The 22,587-nt window shown below is 38.6% G+C and overlaps 1 protein-coding gene across 2 annotated transcripts in view; it reads left to right on the top strand.

Moving 5' to 3' along the window:
* arhgef39 (Rho guanine nucleotide exchange factor (GEF) 39) overlaps positions 1–22,587 on the top strand; it is a 94,421-nt gene that overhangs the window by 67,496 nt on the left and 4,338 nt on the right. For both annotated transcript variants that reach the window (XM_033614376.2, XM_033614374.2), the window contains exons 8-11: positions 5,968–6,197; positions 14,596–14,684; positions 20,836–20,980; positions 22,387–22,484. In XM_033614376.2, coding sequence (XP_033470267.1) covers positions 5,968–6,197; positions 14,596–14,684; positions 20,836–20,980; positions 22,387–22,484 — 562 coding nt within the window. The remainder of the gene's footprint in view (positions 1–5,967; positions 6,198–14,595; positions 14,685–20,835; positions 20,981–22,386; positions 22,485–22,587) is intronic.

Raw genomic sequence — 22,587 nt, 5'->3', positions numbered from 1 at the left:
TTGTATAAGGTTCAAGCAGGGTTTTATTTATATAATATTTAATAGAACGATCACAACTGCTGCTCCAATCTCCACACAACACCTGAGAGAGTCACGGCGTGTTTCTCGACTGTTCCGTTTGAGACCCATGGCATTTTAAAAGCAATTTGACCCCCGCCTGGCCCCGCCACTTAATCTCAGTAGGCTTGTCTGTTGCTGAAAATGTCCTCTCTGAGCCCCAGAGGCACAGCTCCGGCCACTCAGGCTAGCTGCAATCACAGGCTACTGGCTGGGGCAATTACAAAAACACCCTGGACCCAGGCTGAATTTTCATCTTATCTATCCAAATGTCAGCCTCTTGCTTATTAGCTATCATCATGCTGCTGCCAATCACAGTGAAAAAGATGAGAGCTTTCCTCCGCGGCCACACCCTGACATGCCCACCTCCCACTGAGTCTGTCTTAGATTGTCCTTTTGTCCTCATTTATCTTTTCGATTCAGCGTTGCTTAGTTTGTCTCATTATTTTTATTCTCTGCAGTTTTGCAATTTGATGCCGAGGAGACTGTGATTTTTATCACTTTTATACTGACATAGTGATGTTGGATGGACCCGCATTGGTGGTAAATCTAAATGCAGGTTTAAAGTTTGTGGTTAAGTGGCAGTTTATCACATCCCAATTCAGTATTAAATCTTTTTATTGAATCTGAATCCTTTTGTAATTATGGCCAAATTTCAATCTGGTTCAGCTTTCAACAGTTTTAAGTATCTTAACGTAAAAAAAAACAAAAAAACATGAAGATCTCAAATCACCTTTTGTTGGCTGAGATGGCAGAACGTTTAGTGTGTCAGCCTAATAATGTTTACAACCTGTGGCTAAAACCAGACAGTGAACCAAGCGGCATAAGGCATGACAAGTTGAGTGCAATAATAAGCATACACAAATCAGGACCTCAAGTATTTACTCCGAAGATCTTTCTCTAGAGAAGAGTTGTCACTCTGTTAGTCTTGTTGAACAGACGGCAGCCAAGTTTTATTTTAGCCGTTATGAGATAAAGTCAGCTAACCCTTCTCGAAGCCCCGCTCCTTTGTGGTGGTCCATCAAGCTGTCAGAGCTTGCATGGAGCCCACACTGTAACTAACTGCACTACATTATTAAATCACTGGAAAAACGAAAAAAACATTTTCAAAGAGAAGCAGACAGAGGGGTCTACGATATGTGTTTGAAGGATATAACCATGATGTCAAACTGACTCATCAGCAAAAACATGTTGAAAGGATTAGGATAGTTTGAAGCTAAAGCCGAACTACAGGCTACAGATGACAGTGTTAAAGTGAACCGTCACATCACTGGCGATTGAGACAGAAGACAATGAACACAAAGAGAAACCATTCAACCAGGTGTGTGTCATTGCAGTGTGTGCAGATGAACGGTGTTTGGCTTCCCCCTGTGCTGCCAGCTGATAGACCTCTGCTGGCAGATGGTCAGGGAGATCCAGGGGAAGCCAAACAACGTTTATCTGCAAACACTGCGATGACACATAGTTGGTTGAATATGGGCAAAGTTTCCCTGCTTCCTTTTACTGGTTCCTGTAGCGCATGGTAGACCTTTATTCAGTGTTATAATCACTAAAAAGCAAAAGTAACATGGCTATACCTTCAGTAGCTAGCTAGCTAACCCTAAACATTTCAGGGCTAGTTTTGGTTTTGGAATCTCTCCCAGTAACAAGTGTCATTATTACCCATGCCCCAGGCACAATGTTTAGCTCGAAATCCACAAAACCAGCCTGAAGATGAAGGAGATCTGAAACGATTGCATTACAGTCTTTGGAGCACAGCCGTGTTGTTATCGGATCCTTGTCGGAGCTGGCTGATGCAACGCTATGATTGGCCAGTCTGCATTCAAGGGGGCTCACAGGACTTCGCAAAGGGTCAGTTAGCTACAGCTGATATACTTGGCCACTGATAATGTCGCTTCACCAGAAGCGATTGTCAGCACTGGCAAAAAATGAGAAGACTGCTTCTAGGATTGTAGATTTTTTTTCAGTCAAACCAATGTGGCTGTTCAAAACAACTATTTGACTGTTCATTAATTTTTTCTATATATCGCCAGCAAGCGGACACTAGATATCAATCAAAAGCCAGATAACATTATTTCAGAGCCTGACCAAGCAAAGTCTCTCTTCCTACGTGCAGCTGCCTCTGCCTCACTCAGACTTACCCTGGGTCAGGTCTGCAGCTGCCTGTACTCTTCGCAGACATCCTTACAGAGCGCAAGGAACAACTTTACATAGGGTAACGATTTTATCCCGGAGGGCGGAGTGAAAGCAAAGAGCGTTGACTTTGCAGTTACCTCTTGGGGCTGAAATGTCCCTAGAAGTACACAGCACAGTGACTGACAAAAAAAAACGAAAGAAAAGAAAAAAAACTGCTCGAGCTCAAGAACCTAAGTCAGCTGAGAGAACTCCGGCTGATGATTTTAATCTTTGACTTTTAGGGGGCAGCCCTACCTGCTGATGTAACCAGAATGCCTTCTTTTTGCTAATAAGAGAGAGCCTGAAGAGATTGGGAAAAAAAAAAAAAAAAAAGAATTAGATGTTTGTTAGCCCACAGCTAAAACAGTTGAAATCTAGATCTAAAATAGAACCGACTCTGAACCCAACCTAAGCATTATTTGACCTGACTGTTCGACCCTGATCAGGGTCAGGCATGGATCAGCAGGACAAACGTTTGTACCTGTGATGGTCTGTAATGCAATTGAAATTTGAATGGCATTCGTGTAACAAACCACTCAAGAGACAGCATGTAAGAGTGGACGGAAACTGAAACATGTTTTCATTGGGTACTGAATGTAGTTCTGTGCAGGTGTGTGTAATGCGGTGGTTTAAACAGTACTGTGTATGGAACTACAGCTGCAGCCTTGAGTGTGTGAGAGATGATGAGCAGGGATTAACTTCTGACAACAGTCTTGTATGAATGGGTCAAATGTGGCTGTTCAGCATGTTCAGTGGAGCTTGCCATACACAGCTTTCCTGTATGACAGTGGTATAGGATGACTGTTGTATCATAATACCCTTTGCACTGTACAAAAGACAGAGGGGGTTTAGCTTTGAGGCTGGGATAGTGTTAGGTCAATGATTCCTACATCCAACATCATAGACTAAATAGTTTAAAGTTAGGGTGGATGCAGGTTGACTCTAGACACTGGGGTTTTTATTAGGGATGTACCCGGATCCAATAAAATATATCGCCATATATTGTAATTTATTACCTGTTTTCAACTGCAAATAATGTCCCCAAAGAGAAACTCTTCTGTTTTATCTAATAAGAGAAAGATTTTTTAGTCTCACTTCAGTCTTATTCAAGTAGGCTACCTAAATTTGTATTTGTAATTTTAACAATTTATACAATTAAAAAAAAAGATATTTGGCTCTGTGTGACGATACAATATTGCCACACAAAAATATTGCGATACTATGCAGTATCGTTTTTTGTTAACCAAATTGGGCTGGACAGGCTGCGGCCCAAGCTTCACGGCCAGCACACAGTCTGCAGTGATAGTTTCTATTGGTTTTCTATCCAAATATAGACACAGATATTGACTTTTCTGAACACCTCTAGTTTCCATACTATAATAATGTTAAGGCTACAAGAGCAAGTTGGTAAAGGTAATGGAAAGGTGGTGGCTTTACTTTACAATCAGTCTTCCCTGAACCTTGAAATGCTTTGACTTACACTGTGTCTTTACAGGAGGTATAGCATTAGCAGCAAGTTAGCAGAGCAACAGCAGCTTCAGTGCACCATCCTTGTCTACACAGGATGTATTCAGGCACAGGAATGAGTGTAGGTCACCTGTGTTTTGGCAAAGGGGTGTATACATGTTCTGAACGGCCACACTGGAGGGCGAGGTGACAGGCTTGGTGTCATAGAGAGGAATGTGACATGATTATCATACAAATGGGGATGAAGGTGCTTAGCAGTTTTTCCTCATAAGCACTGATGGTGTTGTTCACATGAAAGTGACAGAGCTAGTTGTGGAAGAGTATTTAAAAGCAGAGACTGAGACCTAATCAGCTACTGACAGTAAAAAAAACTGGACTTTGCATATTCTCACTGCAGAGATCAGTGCAGATAGCTGGTTCCATTTTGTATCCGGATACAAGTTTCCTTTTCAAATCATTCATTCACAATAGGAGTGTATTATATATCAATTAAACTCGATGTATCCTGGGTTGTTCCACATGGGATGTATAAAATGACTATATTCATGCCACCTGCATGAGACTCGCCTTGGCACCTCATCACTCAAGCTCTTTCCTGTGGCTTTCTCCCTTTCACAGACACAAAAAGACTCACAAACATGATATGTTCTGCCCATCCAGACCATATTCTCCTGGAGGATACTATATGAGCAGGAGAGACAGTCGTATTTAGTCGTATTTTGCGACCATGGAGCACCGTTGCAACTTGCATATATTATTAATATATCAACTGGAGAGCTGTTAGGTTGTTTCTTGCTCACAGAGAATGAATCCTCACATTTCGCAACACCATCGGAATAGTTTAACTTTCTGCTAACATCTAACTGCTGACTGGAAGCTCAAAGTTTAAAGCTAAAACATCCTGCCCGAGCCAAGTCAGGTGCTTCAAAATAAAAGTACTGGTGGTACTGCTTTGATTTCTTTTTTTATTAGAACAATACTACATTTATTTTATTAAAACAGTACTTTATACCAGTGCTTAACTTTATTATAAAAGTATTTTACTAAAATTTATTGTAACACTATTTGTGCTTAATTTAACTTTTATTATAAGAGTACTTTATTGAACTTTATATTGAAGTACTTTTTTAACTTTAGTATAACAGTACTTTATTATGATAATACTTTATTTTACTTCATTAAAACAGTACCTTATTACAACAGTACCTAACTTAAATTTATTCTAACATCAGTTTAAGTTTAGTGTTTAGGTAGTCAGCAGTAGTTGAGAGAAAATGCCAAAATCTATATAGCCTAAAAATATCTCAATATTATCTATAGCCCATATAGCCCAGCCCTAATGCACAACTTTCCTCAGATTGTCCCTTTTTTTGTCTTTTTCTGTGACTACATGCATCTGCAAAGAAAGAAACTGGTGATGTATACAAATGCAGTAACTCAGGGACACAGTTGTTGACAAGACTGACTGAGTGAACATGGCATACTGCCTTAACTTAAATGTTCCAAACTGTAGCTATACTTCACCAAAATGAATCAATCTGCCAAATGCAAAATGTGCAGGGGATACTGACGACATAAAGGATATTTACATATTTATCTACCGTCAAAGTTAAACGAAGAAATAGTTATTTTTGATAACTTGAGAAGAATGATTGCTCGGCTCCAGCCTACTACTGGTGTTACACTGTATTCTGTGACCCATCAGATTCTGTGACCTGTAGCAGTGCTACTACCATTTCACCTTCTGATAACATTAAGTGTGTCGTCAACGCAGAAAAATCTGTGATCTATCGCATTGATATTTTTTACTATTATTTCCACTGTATTGTTTTTACCCCAGCCTCTACAGCTGTGGCACGGTGCAGAGCAAACACTGTTTTCTTCACAGAAGAGAGGAAAAAAAAGACAGGGTTAATGAATGTCACAGAGCAGTGACAAAATATGTTCTGAAACCCTTTCACATCAGTAGAATCTAAATGAGTGAAATAAAAACAATACATAATTTTTAACGAAGATGTTTTTATTCCCCTTAAAAGATTTGATACGGAAATTTAAGGGATTCAGATTCAATAAGCCAATTCAGAACTATTGGAAACATTAAATGGCCAGTGTGCACAAACAGTGACATCACTCTTTCTGTCAGGTTTAAAATCTGTGCTAGGTGTCTCAGTGCATGCTGGGAAAGCCATCAGCTTCCTCTGCAACCCAGATGAGCAGCTGAAGATAATGATTGTGTCTGTTTTTCTCTGTTCCTCCCTCCTGTCCCAGGGAGGTGGTACATCCGCGAGGGCTGGCTGAAGGTGGTTCCTACTAAAGGTGCGGATGCTAAGCCCAAGATGTTCTTCCTGTTCTCTGACATGCTGCTGCAGGCCAAGCGCTGCGGCCCGCTAGAATACACCAACAGAGACAAGTTCGCCGGCCAGCACGCCTACCCCCTGCAGGACTGCACTGTGGAGAAGGTGTTTGGCCACACCAGGAGCCAGGGAGGCCTGCTCAGTGTGAGTATTGTTCACGCAATTGTTCAGTTCCTTTCCAAAACAGTAGAGGGATCAGGGTGTTTCAGAAATATTGTATTAGATCATATTCAGCTCACAGTCAGAGTGGAAAACAGACTGAAAAACAACATTACCAAAACAAGATGGAAGAAGCATGAATGGATTACTGACTGACTTATGAAAAGCAACTGAAAAAACACATAAGAAGAAAGACCTATACAGAAGAAGGGGGAACAGCAGGAAACATTTTATTCTGTTTTATTTAATATATGCTTCATCTTAGCATCAGCTGATTTGATGGCATATTTTTACACAGAATGAGGACTGTGTATTTTTTCCTGCATGTCCCTCTATTTCAGTCACCTATAACTTTTTCAATGTACATTTAATAAACTTATCATTTTTGTTCACAATTACACTTAAAAAATCTCATCCTATGAAGTTTTTAATGAATTATTTACTGTATAATATAATAGAACTCTCTAGTCTTTGTCTGTCCAATAATAAATATAACACAATTAAATAAAATCAGCAGTGAAATCTCTGATCTCATGAAGATATGTCAGTGCTGTTCAGTATTTATATATAGCCATTTCACTGGAATTGTATTTTAAAATATTTAATGTAACAAATGAATTTGTTGAGTTATTGATAGTGTACTTGTTTGTAGGTATTTTATGTTTTATACAGAATGCATGTTTTATTAGCCGCAGTCACATTACCATTAGGGCTACAATAATTATTTTTAATGTTGATTATCTGTTCATTATTTTCTCAGTTAATGAATTAGTTGCTTATTCTGTAAAATGTCAGAAAATGGTTAAAAAAAAAAAAAGGTCAATCAGTGTTTCCCTAAGCCCAAGATGATGACATCAAATTTCTTGTTTTGTCCATAACCTAACAATATTCAGTTTACTGTCTTAGAAGAGAAGACAAACCAGAAAATATTCTTTTTTTTAAAGAAGATGGAGCCCAAAAGGGGATTTTTGTTCTGTCTTGTGCACACAAATTATCTTGTGGGAACAAGTCATTATGTGGGAACAAGTTATTTATCTTGTGGGAACAAGTTATCTTGTGCACATGAGTTAGTTATTTAATAGGAGCAAGTTATCTTGTGGGAACAAATTATGTTGTGCACACAAGTTATTTTATGGGAACAACACATTAAGTTGAGGGAACAAGTTATGTGCACACTAGTTAATTATTTTGTAGGAACAAGTTACTTATCTTGTGGGAACAAGTTATCTTGTGTACACAAGTTATTATTTTGTGCGTGGAAGTTAATAATCTTGTGGGAACAAGTTAATTATCTTGTGGGAACAGGTTAGTTATCCTGTATACAGTTATTAGTTAAAGTTATTATTTTGTGCTCATAAGTTATTAATCTTGTGATAAACTCACAAGTCAGTCTTTAGACGCTTTGCTTAACTAAAGACTGATGTCTTTCTCCCTGATTTTGTGTTTAGATGGGCGGATACAATTTCAGAGTTTAAAAAAACTCCCTACGTTGCAGAACCAATAGTAAATCCGCAGGGCAGTCCTTCGGTGGCTCGCTGAACTCTTGTGCTCGTAAACATAGTCTGACTGCGTTAAAAGTTTTAAACAAAGTTGCTGTAAGTCCTTCATTTCCACAATCTTGTGGACTGAGCACACATTTGATAAAACGGAATTAAATCTCTCAGCATCCATTTTCAAGCTCGGACGAGAAAAGGGGGAGCGTACGTTTCCGGGAGGGCGTGTCCTTTTAAAAAATGCAAGAGGCATTGCTTTGTTGCCGGCCGTTTTCTCCGGTATGTCCCCAGACTATCAGAAGGCGGAGATCTCTGATTGTCTGGTGGCGAGACTAATCTTGTGAGAACAAGCTGTTTTGTAGGAACAAATTATTATCTTATGTAAACAAGTTAATTTTCTTGTAGGAACAAGTTATTATCTTATGTAAACAAGTTAATTTTCTTGTAGGAACAAATTATTATCTTATGTAAACAAGTTAATTTTCTTGTAGGAACAAGTTATTATCTTGTGGGAACAAGTGAATTATGTGGGAACAAGTTCAATATGTTTGGGGAATGAATTTTCTCATGCACACAAGTTGATTGTCTGGTGGAAACAAGTAATGTTGTGGGAACAAGTTATTATCTTGAGTTAATTATGTGGGAGCAAGTTCAATATGTTAAGGGAACAAGTTCTGCTTTACACACATGTTAATTATCTTGTGGGAACAAGTTGTTATGTGGGAACAAAATGATCTTGTGGGAAAAAGTTATTATCTTGAGGGAACAAGTTAATTATGTGGAAGCAAGTTCAATATGTTAAGGGAACAAGTTCTGCGTTGCACGCATGTTAATTATCTTGTGGGAACAAGTTGTTATGTGGGAACAAAATGATCTTGTGGGAACAGGTTATTATCTTGTGTTAACAAGTTAATTATGTGGGAAAAGTTCAATATGTCATGGAAACGGTTTATGTTTAGCACACAAGTTAATTATCTTGTGGGAACAAGTTATGTTGCGCACACAAGTTAGTTACTTTGTGAGAACAAGTTATTATCTTGTGGGAACTCATTATCTTGTATGAACAACTTAATTATTATTACAAGTTAACTTGTTCCAACAAGTTAATTAACTTGATGCATACAAATGAAAAATATAACCTTTTGGGGCTTTAGGAGCTCCATAGGAATCACAGAATTGTGACCCTCGGAAAAATCTACTCAAAGCAATTAATCAGTCATCAAATTAGTTGGTGATTTAATAGGTGACAACTAATCAAATAATCAATTTAGTTACCATACCAGATTCTTAAAGTCAAGTCATTGACTGTTACTGAGCCTTCAGTTTATTGAACATATTCTCTTTATATGTTTCCAACACGAGGGCCATTTACAGCAGTCAACACAGGATGTGTAATTTAAGTGCAGAAAATTGGGAAAAGTTGAATGTTAAAAAGAAAAGAGAGTTTGTTGGGCAGCAGGTGGGGAAGACATCTGTTCATTGGTTTGAATACACACATGAATGAGTCCTTAGCAGAGGCATTATTTAATTTCCTCTTTTGATGTATGTTGCTTTAATTTGTCTTACTTATGGCCCTGACGGTTGCTGTTGTAGAATCTGCCAAATACAGGTTCCCTGAATGTTTTCCAGCCGCACTGAATGAAAATGTCATTTAGTTCTGCTTGTCAGAGGAGACCTGCGTTCCCTCGCCTCTTCCTCTCCCTAATCACTTCAAACCCTTGTTGAAGTAGCCCCAAAAGTTGAACTTTTAATGTGTCTCTCCTCTCAGTCTGATCCGTCTCCCAGGTCTCAGTACAGCTGCTGGCTGACAAATTGTGTCTAAATGATGTAGCTGCTGTCATGAAACATTCAAAGGAACGAGTCGCGCGTCATTGAGTGAGTAACGAAAGCGTTTATGCAGCAAGCGTTTAGTGCCAATGCTGCATGGTATCAATATTCATTTCAGCAGATTCGCTCTTGCTCAAAGAGCTCTTTATGTGGTGCTGCTAATGTGCTTCCCTGTGATGCACAGCGGCTATGTAGAGGTCTGATTACTCTACTGTCTGCTCACTCTGCTGTCTGTCCAACATGTTGGCAACATTTGATGCTTTTTGACATTAAGCTTGATTCACACAATGTACAGTAAGGCTGAGGCAGTTAGTGACCTGATAAAACTAGTAATTCAATAACTGATTCTGGTCCAAGACCCGATTAAGAGGACAAAAGTGATATCAAACTGAGAAATTTAGCACATTTCAGAATAGAGCAAGACATTTGAGGACGTCATCTCAGGCTTTGGGAAACACAGATTGTTTTTTTTCCTGAAACACGGCTGCAATTAATGGTTAGTTCCAAAGTCAATTCATCTGTCAATTATTTTCTCAATGAATTGGTTAGTTGTTTGGTCTATAAAATGTCAGAAAACTTTGATCAACATTTCCCAAAGCCTGAGATGACATCCTCACGTGTCTTGTTTTGTCCACAAACCAAAAACATGCAGTTCTCAAGAGGAACCAGGAAAGAATTTTGTCTTTTTTTTTCTTTTATAAAAAAAGATTGAAAATTGATTATCAAATGAGTTGCTGATTAGATAACTGGCAGCTATTGGATTAATTGTTGCAGCTCTAGGATCTAGAAAATGCTCCAGATTTTTACCTTTGATATGTTTTTCAGCTGTTGGTCACAGTGGGAGTCATTTCAAACAGGGCTGCGCTTAATGATTATTTTAATCATCAATTAGCCTGTCATCTATTTTTCAAATCATCAAAAAAAATTAGTTTGTCCAATGTCAATAAAGAGAAAAATCCCTAATCCCTAACCTAAAGCAACATCTACATATGTGCCATATTTGATTGACAACTGCAATAATTAACAAATTACCAAAATTGTTGTCAATTAATTTTCTGTCTTTTGATGAAATAATGAACTTGTGTCTCTGACTTTAAAACTCTTTGCAATGAGTTGTGATAGGCATCTGTACACTAAATGATTCAAAATGGGATAATTAAAACAATTCTTTGTGGCAGCCATTAATGTGTTTAATAAGAACTGTTTTGTTTTCTAAATCCCCTAAGAATTTGAAAAAAAAAAAGAAAATTCCATCACAAGTCATTTTACTTATCTCGTGTAAATCAACTCCTCAGTGACTCAAGAAATATCAACATATATTACAAGTTTAAGTTCTCTTATTGTAAATGCTGTGTAGACACAAGCAACCATACAAGAAATACAGCTGGATCTAATTCTGGCTGCAACTAACAATTATTTTGTTATTGATTAATCTGTCTGTTATTTTTGAAATGAATGATTAATTGCTTGGTTTATAAAATGAGCTGTGTTTCTACTTGTCGGATCAACAGCTTTACATTTTGGTTCTTATTTGCTTGAGATATTAAGTTTACTAGAATACTCATGCAATGCATTTTTTTTAATGATAAATTACTTTTTAATTTTTTTGTTGACGAACTAATCAGTCTACTTCTAGTTTAAGCCCTAAATAAATTCCATTTTACGAGACATTTAATGCCACTTTCTGACACCCTTTAGTACTACACACACATCTTGGTCCACACATTAAAGTATTGTTGTTTGACGCCTATTCCTAAAAATGATTAGTGAGAGCTTGTTGGTGTAAATGTAGCCGATTTACCTGCCTAATCAGTCATTATGATCCACAAACAAACAGATGTGTCTGAAGAAAAAAGGGGATTTTATCATTAGTGTGTGTAAAATTCAGATTTAATATTTTGTGAGGATGTTTACCACAAACACAGATAAGAGGGTGAATTCAGGTAATGTACAGGACTCATAGTGACGTATCGTCATGACCAGGCTTATGTGACTTCATTTGTTGAAGGTAGTGTGAATTAAAAGCATCCTTCAAGGGACTAATGAAAAGGCTGCAGATGGGGAGATTAGTCAGAGCAGTATTATTTGGAGAGTGTGTGTGTGTGTGTGTGTGTGTGTGTTAAGAGTCGGGGAGTGTAGTGATGGCTGCCTGCTGTAACAGAATCTCTCAGTTGCTGGATCAGATTAGGCTGCAGATCCATCTCTTCCGGCCCTCCAGTAAATACATCTTCCTCAAGCCTGTCGCCGCTCTCCGCCAGCCGCGCTGCGCGTTATCTAATGGCAGAAATGGCATTTCATTAGCCTCTTATCCCACCGAGGCCCAAATGCATACTCAATAGCATTACACGTAATTTCTCATAAGGACACATTATTGATCCCGGGCCCCTACCTGAGCTCAAGGAAAAGGGCTGTCAGCACTCCAGGGCCCTCCTCATCCAGGGCCATGAAGAATTAAAGCCAAATTAAATTTGACAGCTGTAAATGCCATGGCAATCTATATGCAAAGTTTAGGTGAAAAAAATAGCTTTTATTAAAATTTCCGTTTTTTTTTTTTTTTTTTTTTTTTTTTTTTTTTTGGTCACATATGTTTGTCGAGCCGGCTTTTATTTGCGGCTCGCCCCACGTTTTCTTCTTCATCTCCTGTCTCCTCCTCTCCCTCCATCTGTCGACCTTCCTTATTCTCTCCTCTCTCTCTGTCTGCAGTCTTCCTCTCGCTAATATCCCCTTGCCGCTTGAATATTTTCCCACATCCCTGACAGATTCTCTTTGATGTATAAATAATCAAGCTAAATTATGTGCAGCGATGAGGCTCCATGCTCTGCCGTTCTTATTATACAAAGTAATTTCTACCTAAGAGGGTCAGATTTCCTGACAAATCCCTAATTACCGCATTGCAATAGAAGTGGAATCTATTTGTGCATAAATCAACCGCCGTCCCCCAAGTGGCGAGTGCCTAATACCATGCGGCACTCAATTCGGCCCCACTCACTGAACTCTGTAATTAGATAATACTTTTGATGATGGTACATTTGAAATCTTAATCTATTTAATGTATAATGAGAGACACTCCCCTCCTCCCCCTGTGTAAAAACATGATTATATTTGATGAGCTATACACTCCTCCGTACCAGTGTAAAGTTCTGTCCAAATAACACATGGAAATAATCGATATGTCACTTCTCAACAAGCTGGCTTCCTGTGTAGAGGCTGCAGCCGCAGGTAAATGTGAAAGGTCGTTTAATATGGTGGAGGCCTAATTTTGATCCCCTGTAATAGCTTTCCCGGTGTAATTATGCGGCTCTAAAAGCCCCTTTTGTTTGGGCTCGGACAACTCCTTTTGCTTTGTTTGACAATCTGAGGCCGGTTTTAGCAATGTGAATGAGAGAGTTGATAATTACTGTTGACTCAAAGGAAGAGGACCCTGTCACTGTGTAAATCTGAGTGGAGAACACATTTCTGTCCAGCTGCATACACGACGCAGTCTAGTGTGTCTTGTATATGCAACAGATTCTTGTACTTTATAGACTTTATAGACTTGTGTTTTCTTTACCATCAGATTTCAGTGTTTCAAGGGCGATGGACGCCTGTGAAAAGCAGCACTTAGTGAGGAGCTGGCAGATGGAGGTTTTTGCTTGATTTGGGCTGCCCTCTACTGTTGTTACAGTGTTACTGCAGCTTCAGCCCTGTTGTAGCGAGGCCTCTGATGACTAACAGATGCGAGACTACTAAAAACAACCAAAAGCTGATCATTCTAAAAATGTGCCTAAGTGCAGTACACAGAAAGGAAAGTAACTGTACTTTAGGGTTAAGTGTCCTCGGATCAGCCCTGATGTGAAAGCCTCTTCAGGCTGTAACTAAAGATTTCTTGAGTCACCTTTCTACAGTACACCTTGGTCTTAGGGTAGGTATAACTAATTCTGGTGTGGGAGCAGTAGACAGTGTATGCTTTATATACAATCATTTAAGTATTTCACTGCTGGGAAGATAGGCTTTTCATAATTCTGGGCTGTTTGTCCAGTAGAAAGACTACTTGAAATTGTTGCTACATCCATGACCAGAGGAACGAGAGGGAAAGGACTTTGGCATCTGATGTTTCTCAAGAGGTAAAAAGAAAACAAACTTAAAACTACCAGAACGAACAGCACCGCATCGGACCAATATACTCTCCCGCCGATGGGTGATGTAAATAGTAAATGGACTTGTGTAACTCCTTTCTAGTCTTCTTACCATTGAAAGCACTTTTTACACTACAAGTAACATTCATACACTGGTGGCTGAGGTTACCATGCAAGGTGCTATCTGCTACTCAGTTTTGTACACCCTCTCACACAGATGGAACAGCCATTGGGAGAAATTTGGGGTTCAGTATCTTGCTCAAAGATACTTTGACGTGGAAAGTGGAGGAACTGAGGATCAAGTCGTTTGATCTCAGTTTGTTCAGTCTCCCTTTTTACAGTACAGGAAACAGTATGGAGGCCTCTTCCTGTTCAAAAAACTTCTGACTATTACAGCCAAACAGTGCACGAAAATATGTGTCTGAAGAAATTTTAGGCAATATGGACATCCAGTACCCATCCAGTCAGGAATCACAGGAATAAAACTTAACATGTTATTACAGGATACAGGTCGAAGTGAAAATATGAGCCAGCAATTCTATCTTGAAAACTTATTCAATACCAAGAAACACAAAGCCCTTTTAGGCCACTGTGTTGTACTCATGTGTTCTACCCTATAATGTAAAACACAGCAACAGGGACTTTCTCCTAATAAGGGTAAACAGTGAATTAGCATAGTGCCACAAATCACACACTGTAAGGTATTCTGTTACTGCATGTGTTTATATGTGTTTGAGTGGCAAACATAGTGTGTACCTGGAAGATGAAAAAGTAGAGCAAGGACACAAAATCTCAATGAAATGAATGAAGAAGCCTGTGTTTTAGCTGTGTTGCTAATGTCACTGTGACTTGGCCATGACAGTTATCCAAACACTCAGCATAACCTCAAACACACCCATATTGCCAACAAACATCTAAACTAGTCTCCTACACCTCCTCTTCCTCCAGTTAACCTTCCCAAAGGCCAAACTCCTGCTGATGTCCTGCAACCAGGAGGATCTCAATGACTGGTACCAAAGCCTGAGCTCAGCTATCAGGTATGTACCTGCTACACCCAATAAGTACACGTTGCAGCCATGCAGACCCCCTGTTTATTTTTGTAGAGGAGTGCAAACTTGTCACCTTTTGGGGAATAGGTCACAAATTAGGTCAGTTGTTGTCTGCCCACATGCCTAAAGGTAAGAATTTCTTGCAGTAGATGATAACCTTACTTGGCTCATGTGACAATGTGTCAGGCTGGTACTGTTCACTAGCCTGATTGGGTTGAGTTGTTTTGATTTGGGAATGCTAGCCAGTGTTTCCCCTCACGCCGCTGCTATAATATCTCCCTATATGCAATTTATTTGCTATCTCCACTTTAAGCAGTTGGGGCCGAGCACAAATTATAAATAAGACACCCAATAGTTCCAAGGCTGATCAAAAGAGCCAATCAACTCTTTCTGATAATGCTACACTGTGAACAACGAATCAGTGTTGACGTCAGCAGGAGGAGAGTTAGTTAACCGCTGCAAGCAGTCAGCCAAAACTGACAGAAGTTGCATTGAGTTACATAATGATGCATTCAAGCTCTATTCTGTAAAAATAATTATGGGACGAAGGTTATATGTGATGTTTTCACATTGTGTTAGAATGTATTCGTGTAAAATGTATTTTTTGGTGAGAAACATGAAAAATTTACAGCTGCTTGAAGGAGAAATTTGTTGTGTCTTCACAGCAATATAAACTATATATTAGAAAGGGAATTTTGATTTATTATATATTGTAAAAGGGCTTTTGGAGCAGTTATTTAAAAACATGTTTTTCATATGAAAAGAGTTACTATAAAGGTTGTTTAATGTGTATGACTGAATGTGTTCAAAGGTATTTTAAAGAAGAACTGAATGACTTCAAAACACTTCATTTTTTTCAATGATTTCTTTGTTTCCCTGGCACAAAAAGGGAAATAAATACCAACAAAATAAACCACAACAACAAAAAATACATCTGCCCGGAATTTCACAGTCAGTGCATCCCTAATATAAATTAAAAAATGCTGAGAAATAGCTAAATGGACCAATGATACTTGTGATGTAGTTAAACAGAACGCTTGTTAAATTAGCTTAATTGTGTTGCCTAAGAAAAGGGCAAATGTCAAGCTCACTAAAAATGACAGAAGCTGAATTGAAATGACCTTGTGACAGTTTTTCTTTTAGTTGTAGTGGTTGTGAAATCAGTTTAGAAACTTTCTATCTAAGCCCTGAATTTAATTCACCAAACAGCAGTTGCAGTAGCTGTAAAGAGCAAAAACCACATACATTTTTACATCTACGATGTAGCACAATGTAATTTTTTTTGTAATTTTAATTAATTGTAGGGTGAGTTTTTTTCCCGTATTTTTATGTGTGAAAGCCATTTCCCTCAGTGGGAACAAAGCTTTAATTTACTTTAATTTCAGAGATAAGAAACAATAAATTACAAAGCTAATAAATGTCCCAATTTATCCTAGCTTCATATGAGTAGAGGAAAAGTCAGATAGCTGCTAGACTGTAAGCAGTGGGATACGTCATAGGCTTATGTTAAAAACATTAGCATGCTGTATTTGTGGGGAAAATGTATCTAGTATAAGACAAGTTGTTGGTGAACCTTGTGAGTTATAATGGAGCAGAATTTTGTACTTTTGTTAGATGTCGCTATTAAGCCATGTGTTATGTGTGTTTTAGGTGTATTAGTTGAATCGAACTTTACTGAATTTCACAGAAACTTAACACAGTGGCACAGAAATCCCACCAACAACTAGGTTTTTGGAATTGTGACATACAGTCTTTTGTATCTTTTCTTTTAAAAACATTTCACAAGTATATGGTTGATTTTTTAAAGGTTTAGTAATTTTCTCAAGTATAGAATATTTCAAATGCCTAAATGCCACCTTAGTAATTGTTCTTTTAATCTATGTTTTTTATTTAATCATTACACAGAAAATGTATACATTAAGGAAATACATGTAATGGTGTGTGTTGTATTTCACTTGACTTTATTGGCTTTATTTAGGCATTTTAAATCCTCCATAAACAGGAGGAAATAGTGCGTCATTCAGGGATTTTTTTTTCAGTGGCGGATTAATCTACATTTTACAGCAGAGGAGTGTATGTGGGATGAAGTGAAAATAAACTACAGTGTGTGTGTTCATAGTAATGAAGGAGCATGTGTTAATCATGTGAATGGTGACCTGTACGTGTTTGTGTGTGTATTTTCATTGTTTGGATATGCTGTCATCCTGTTTCTCGTTGTCTGATGAGTAGCATGTAGCTCAGAACTTCGCCTGTATGTGGTTTGAACAGAGATAATAGATGGATTGGGAGCTCAGTATGCAGTGTGTGGACAGTGGTTTGATTGTCCTAACTCTCAGTGGGTAAAGAATGACTCTGAGTAAAACTTTGACACAGGCTGGTACTGTACCTCAGGCCTGTCTGTCTCTCAGACAGCCTCTCATCATTGATCAGCCAGACCTCAGTAACTCCACTCCCAGCCCGCCTGGCCCCGGCTCCCCGGAGGAGGGTCCGGGTCAGCCCCGCTATGTGGAGGGGCCAGCTATGCTGAAGGCCCCGACCCCGGCGTGCCCGGCCAGGCTAATTAGTTTATCACTTTGTCAGAGAGGGGAGAGAGGAGGCTGTCAAAGAGCTCAGACCACCCAGCAGATGGGGGCCGAGGCTGCAGGCTGACGGCTCTAAACTCCAGGGAGCGTAATTAGCTGCGGTGGAGGACTGAGGAGAGGACAGGCTGAGAGGACCAGGGGTCAGCAGCACTCACACCACTGGGGAGGAGAGCAGGGCTGAGGGGTGTGTGTGTGTGTCTACACATAGCTAAATTATTGATTTAACAAAGACTACACACTGCCTGGACTGACATCTCTGAATCTATTGAATGTTGCTCTCAGTGATTATAAAAAATGTATTGTTTTCTGTGGCCAAGCCATATCAGATTGGTAGCCATGTTTCCAGGCAAAATACCCACTTTACACACACATACACTCCTCCTCACATCACCAGCTGCTATCTTCTGTCTGTGACTGCAGAGGTAACTTTAAGAAAAGTTTTACTCTTTAACTCTTGATAGTTTTTTTTCTTCTTTGCAGTGCTTCCCTTTGTTGAAAAAATGTTATTGATACCCCCCCCCCCCACACACACACACACACACACACATATACACACACAACTCCTAGCCAAGGGACTTAATTAGTGTGTAGATCAATGCTTGGTGACAGTAAGTGTACGGTGAGGTAGGCTGAGGGCTGACCACCAGGGATGTAGTGAAGGCTAAAGACAGTTTAACTCTTACTTACCTTTTCATCTGCAGAACTCTGACCCTCTCCGCCTTCACGGGCTGATCTCATAAGATACATTTATAATATATGTACGGCTGGAGATCATTTACATATTAACATTTTTAACTCTCAGTAGATAATGTGTTGTGATATGAAACCATGTTATCATTGTGCAAAATTATTTGGCTCAAAGACAGTATAATGTATTTATTAAAGTTTTTTTGACAGAGTAATACAAAAACATGTATTTTTTTATTTTTTATTTATTTTTTATTTTTTATTTACTTTTATTCAACCCCTGAGGGGAAATTCAATTTTTTCACTCTTTTGTCATTTGTCCTCGGTTTAGATTTTCTTTGACCCATAAGGCTTCGAGATAATCTTCTGTCTTCGATTTAGAAGTGGTGGCACTATACAGTCTCTGGCTTTTGTTTTATATCTAGTGTCGCAAAAATTTTGTAGCACATTTGCGATCTGTCATTAGCACAGTTAGACTGTTTATTCTATTACACGAATGTCACTGTCACACTGAATGTCCCACTGAGCCCTGTTCAATCTCTCAAACTCTACATGGGGGAAAAACGGAATAAATAGTCAAAAATTTGTATTGAACAGCCAAATCTGATTCAACTGACTACATTTGCCATATTGTTTTGTTTTGTTTTATTGTTTTGTATTTTTACTGATATTGACAAATGTGCTGATGTTATTTTCAACAGATATCCTACTGTCAAGTGAAGCATAATGTAGATTTAGTTTAAATTTGTGGAGTAGAATTTAGGTCAGCCATTAATGTTACCAAACACACTCTACTTTAAAGGGATAGTTCACCTGAAAATCAAAAATACATATTTTTCCTCTTACCTGTAGTGCTGGTTATTAGTCTTGATCCTGGGTTCTCAATGGGGAGTCTGCAACCCCTAGGGGATTTATACTTCTGTGGCTTTCCGTCGACGTAGAGCCTACGTCGTAACCTATGCCATAGCCTGATGTGCACCTCCACAGAAATGTAACTACACATTGCGACGACACAGACCCCCTGTCTATTTTTTGTAAGCTGAAACCATTTCCCTCAGTAGAAACAAAGTTTTTATTTACTTTCAATTTACAGAGAAGAAAGAATATATTGTGAAGACAATAAAGGTTCCACAAAATAGCATTTTATATCTTGTGTGTGATTTATCCTGGCTTCATATGAGTAGAGGAAATCTCCACTAGTCACTAGGCTAATTTATACAGTGTAAAATGCCATAGGCTTGTGCTAATAACATTACAATGTTGTATTTGTGGGGTAAATGTGTCAAAAACAAGTGCTTTGTCTATGAATCCTGCAAATTATAATGAAATTCTCACTGTGAAGCCATGTTTAATGTGTGTTTTAAATCAACTCAACTTTACAGCTCTTCACAGAAATCCCACCGCTGATCGCTACAGCAGTGTAACACAGACACACGTCTGCACAAGTAAACACTGATGCACAAGTATAAGTCCTGCCTTACTGCAGCATAAGAACAAAATTATTGTTTGGTAATTCACTTTATGATTTAATTTAAGTTTTGTTAGTTGTTTTTTCTTTAATTAAACAATGTACTAAAATACACATTAACTTGAATCAAACATATTGTTAGCAAAAATAAATCAGCCTATTAATGAAAAAACGAATTTAAGTAAATTAAATAATTTACAGCACATTGATGATAGACTAACTAGACTAGACTGTTACCCATAAATTCTTGTGCAAACATGTTAGCTAGCTAACGCTAAAATCACTGTGTGGCCCCCTAGCCATAACAGCGTGGTGAACTAATTAGCTAACAGTTACATACTATCAAAACACATTGGCCAGTTAGCTGTATTATAATTCCAAGTGTGAAAGAGAGACAGAGCGGGGATCACCTACTTAGCAGAGAAGTTGGTCTGTGTTTTTGTGTCTCTGTGTCTCTTTCAGCTAAAGGGTCTTTGGCCTGGAAATGTTAAAGACCCTTGGTTTGGATTGTTTTGGTGTGAGTTGTCAAGTGTTGGAGATATCGGCCTGCCTTCTCTCTAATGGAACTAGATGGCACTCAGTTTGTGGTGCTCAAAGTGCCAAAAAAAATACATTTGAAAAACTCAACAGCAATGCCTCTTTCCAGAAATCATGACCTGGTAGATAATCCACACACTTGTTGTGAGCAGTTTCATGTAGGGAACTGTTTCCTTTCTACACCCACCAATCTTATCAGCTCACCTAGCACCACTGAGCTAGCTAACATTACAGGTCAGCCAAGGAGGACGCCATTATTAGTCGTCATCCATGAGTAAATGCAAACTTCCCTCTGTGCGGTGATGCAGTTGGTGGGTGTAGATTGGTGGTACAAACAAACAAACATGAAATTTCAAAACCTTAGGGCTGTACCCAACTCAGACTTACTGTATGTCACGGGAATCATATTCAGTTGGTTAATGTGAATATTCTATTTTTGTATTTATTTTATTTTATTTTTTACCATTCCATATAAAGATTTAAAGTTGAACGCGGCTCAGTGGGACGTCAAGTGTGACAGTGGCATTCCTGTTATACAGCAAACAAGCTAACAACGGATCAGAAATGTGCAACATTTTTTGCTGGCTGTCAGATAACTGTTGGTAGAGGAGTAGTAGTAGTAGTAACAACTACTGTATCAGTAGAGAAATGCCAAAGAATGTGTATGTTTGAGGTCATTTAGAAACAGTGTGTGTACATTACACAATCTTTCCATCAGAGAGCACCAACAACTTTATATTAACTGTACACCTATAAAGGTGTGATTCCCTTGAGATTCATATTTAAGAAGGCTTTTTATTTTTGTCAGTGTGTATGTCTTTGTGAACTGGATAGACTGATAACTGAGTGTGTGTTGTGTTTACAGGAAGCTGCAGTCTAAGCAGACAGTCATCCATCAAAGAGATGAGTTGTGCCGGAGACCCCTCCGATCAGCAGCCGACAGCCACAACATGCCAAGCAGCAGCAGCAGCAGCAGCAGTAGTGGTAACCCCAGCAGGAAGAGAAACATGGTGAGTTACACGCACACAGTGACAAACATGCATAGACCTCAGTTTAAACTTTCTGAGTTGACGTTGTATGTCTGAAAACAGTCATAAATCACACAAGTTCCTTGATGTCATATCTCAGAAAGATGAATATGAAGTACTGAATTTAAAATGTTGTTTGTTGGTTTTTTTAATATTACTTAATTATTAATCAAATTGAATACCTTACAAATTCATAAAATGTAACTATAGAATAATTTCTGCTGGTACAAATATTAGTCCATAATGTTGAACCCTGATGAAGACTGAACTGAACTTGACGGTTGTTCCTACAACAGTTAAAGCTGCACGAATCAAACTTTTTGTATTAGCAATGGATGACATAACTATGTGTAATGTGAAAGGACTCGCTCATAGTGATGAACCCACAGAGAATAATCACCAACACCAAAGTTCCTCTCAGCTCTACACAATGTTTTAGCCTTGTTTAGCTCATTGTTTTGGTTCTCACTTTCAGTAAGTCTCATCTGTAGTGGAATTAACATCGTATACTCTTAACATGACAGCCCACCAGCAGATGGAGACATGAAATACAGTACTTTTCAATGTATGTAATATTCATTCATTGTGAAGAGTAAGAAAAAACATGTTAATCGATTGTAATCGTTCATTTTAAAGCCAATACTTGCCGATACCCATGACATGCCGATATTATCGTGCATCCCTAGTTAGCACAGCTGTTGAGGGTGAATTTTCAGTAGTTGCAAAATGCTTCAAAAAATAACTCCAGCTGTTGTATTTGTGTGAGTAACTTGCTATGATAATGTTGCTCTGTGTGTGCTGGATGTGCTAACACGTTGCTGCTTATAACATAAGGTTATAGGTTCACCATAACAACTTTATAAGGTGATGATGAGGTTTTGCTGGTCTGAATAATGACAAAAGCCCATTGTGCAAGTCCTAAGATTTAAAACCAACTTTTCTCAGTTAGCTTCTTATTCTGATGGAGTCCTACATCAACACAAACGTCTCTGTTGAAGTTATGAGTCTAGTTATTTTATTGGAGAGTATTTTGTCTTGTGTCAGAGCTCTTTCCTCTGGTCTGTAGTGAGCAGGGCTCAGTTGGCAAAAGCTGATGTCACCATACACCAATTAGGATTTAGCAACATTAGAATCAAATGTGATCGCAGCTGCTTGTTTCACCTGTGGTGCCGGACCACTGTCAAGATGCAGCAGATTAGTTTTAAACTCCGAATGAATATCTAAGCACATTCATTTCCAAACTTTAATTCTGATTGTCTATAATTAAGTCAGAGATATTTTATTTTCAAATTTGAAACCAGGTTTTCAGAGGCTTTAATCCTCATCATAGAGCCAGGTTCCATCTAATCTGCCATCAGAGTGAAAAGTGCCTCTGCTCTTGTCATCAGGTGAATGCTGAGAGCAGTGAGCACGCTCAGATGCCTCCAGTTGAGTGGGAGAGCAGCGCCCCCAAGAGGATGAAGCAGACTGATGCTCCAGAGCAAAGGTGGGATCATGTGAGTTGATTTAATGGTCTTAGGTTCCTGCTCTGCCAGAAAGCTTAAAGTCCCATTCCATTCAAAAATGTCTGAGATGATTTTGTTACATCA

The sequence above is a fragment of the Epinephelus lanceolatus genome, chromosome 23 (genome assembly GCF_041903045.1).
Source record: "Epinephelus lanceolatus isolate andai-2023 chromosome 23, ASM4190304v1, whole genome shotgun sequence".
NCBI classification, from domain to species: Eukaryota; Metazoa; Chordata; class Actinopteri; order Perciformes; family Serranidae; genus Epinephelus; species Epinephelus lanceolatus.
The sequence above is the reverse complement of the archived record's forward strand: the minus strand, read 5'-3'. Positions and strand labels throughout refer to the sequence as shown.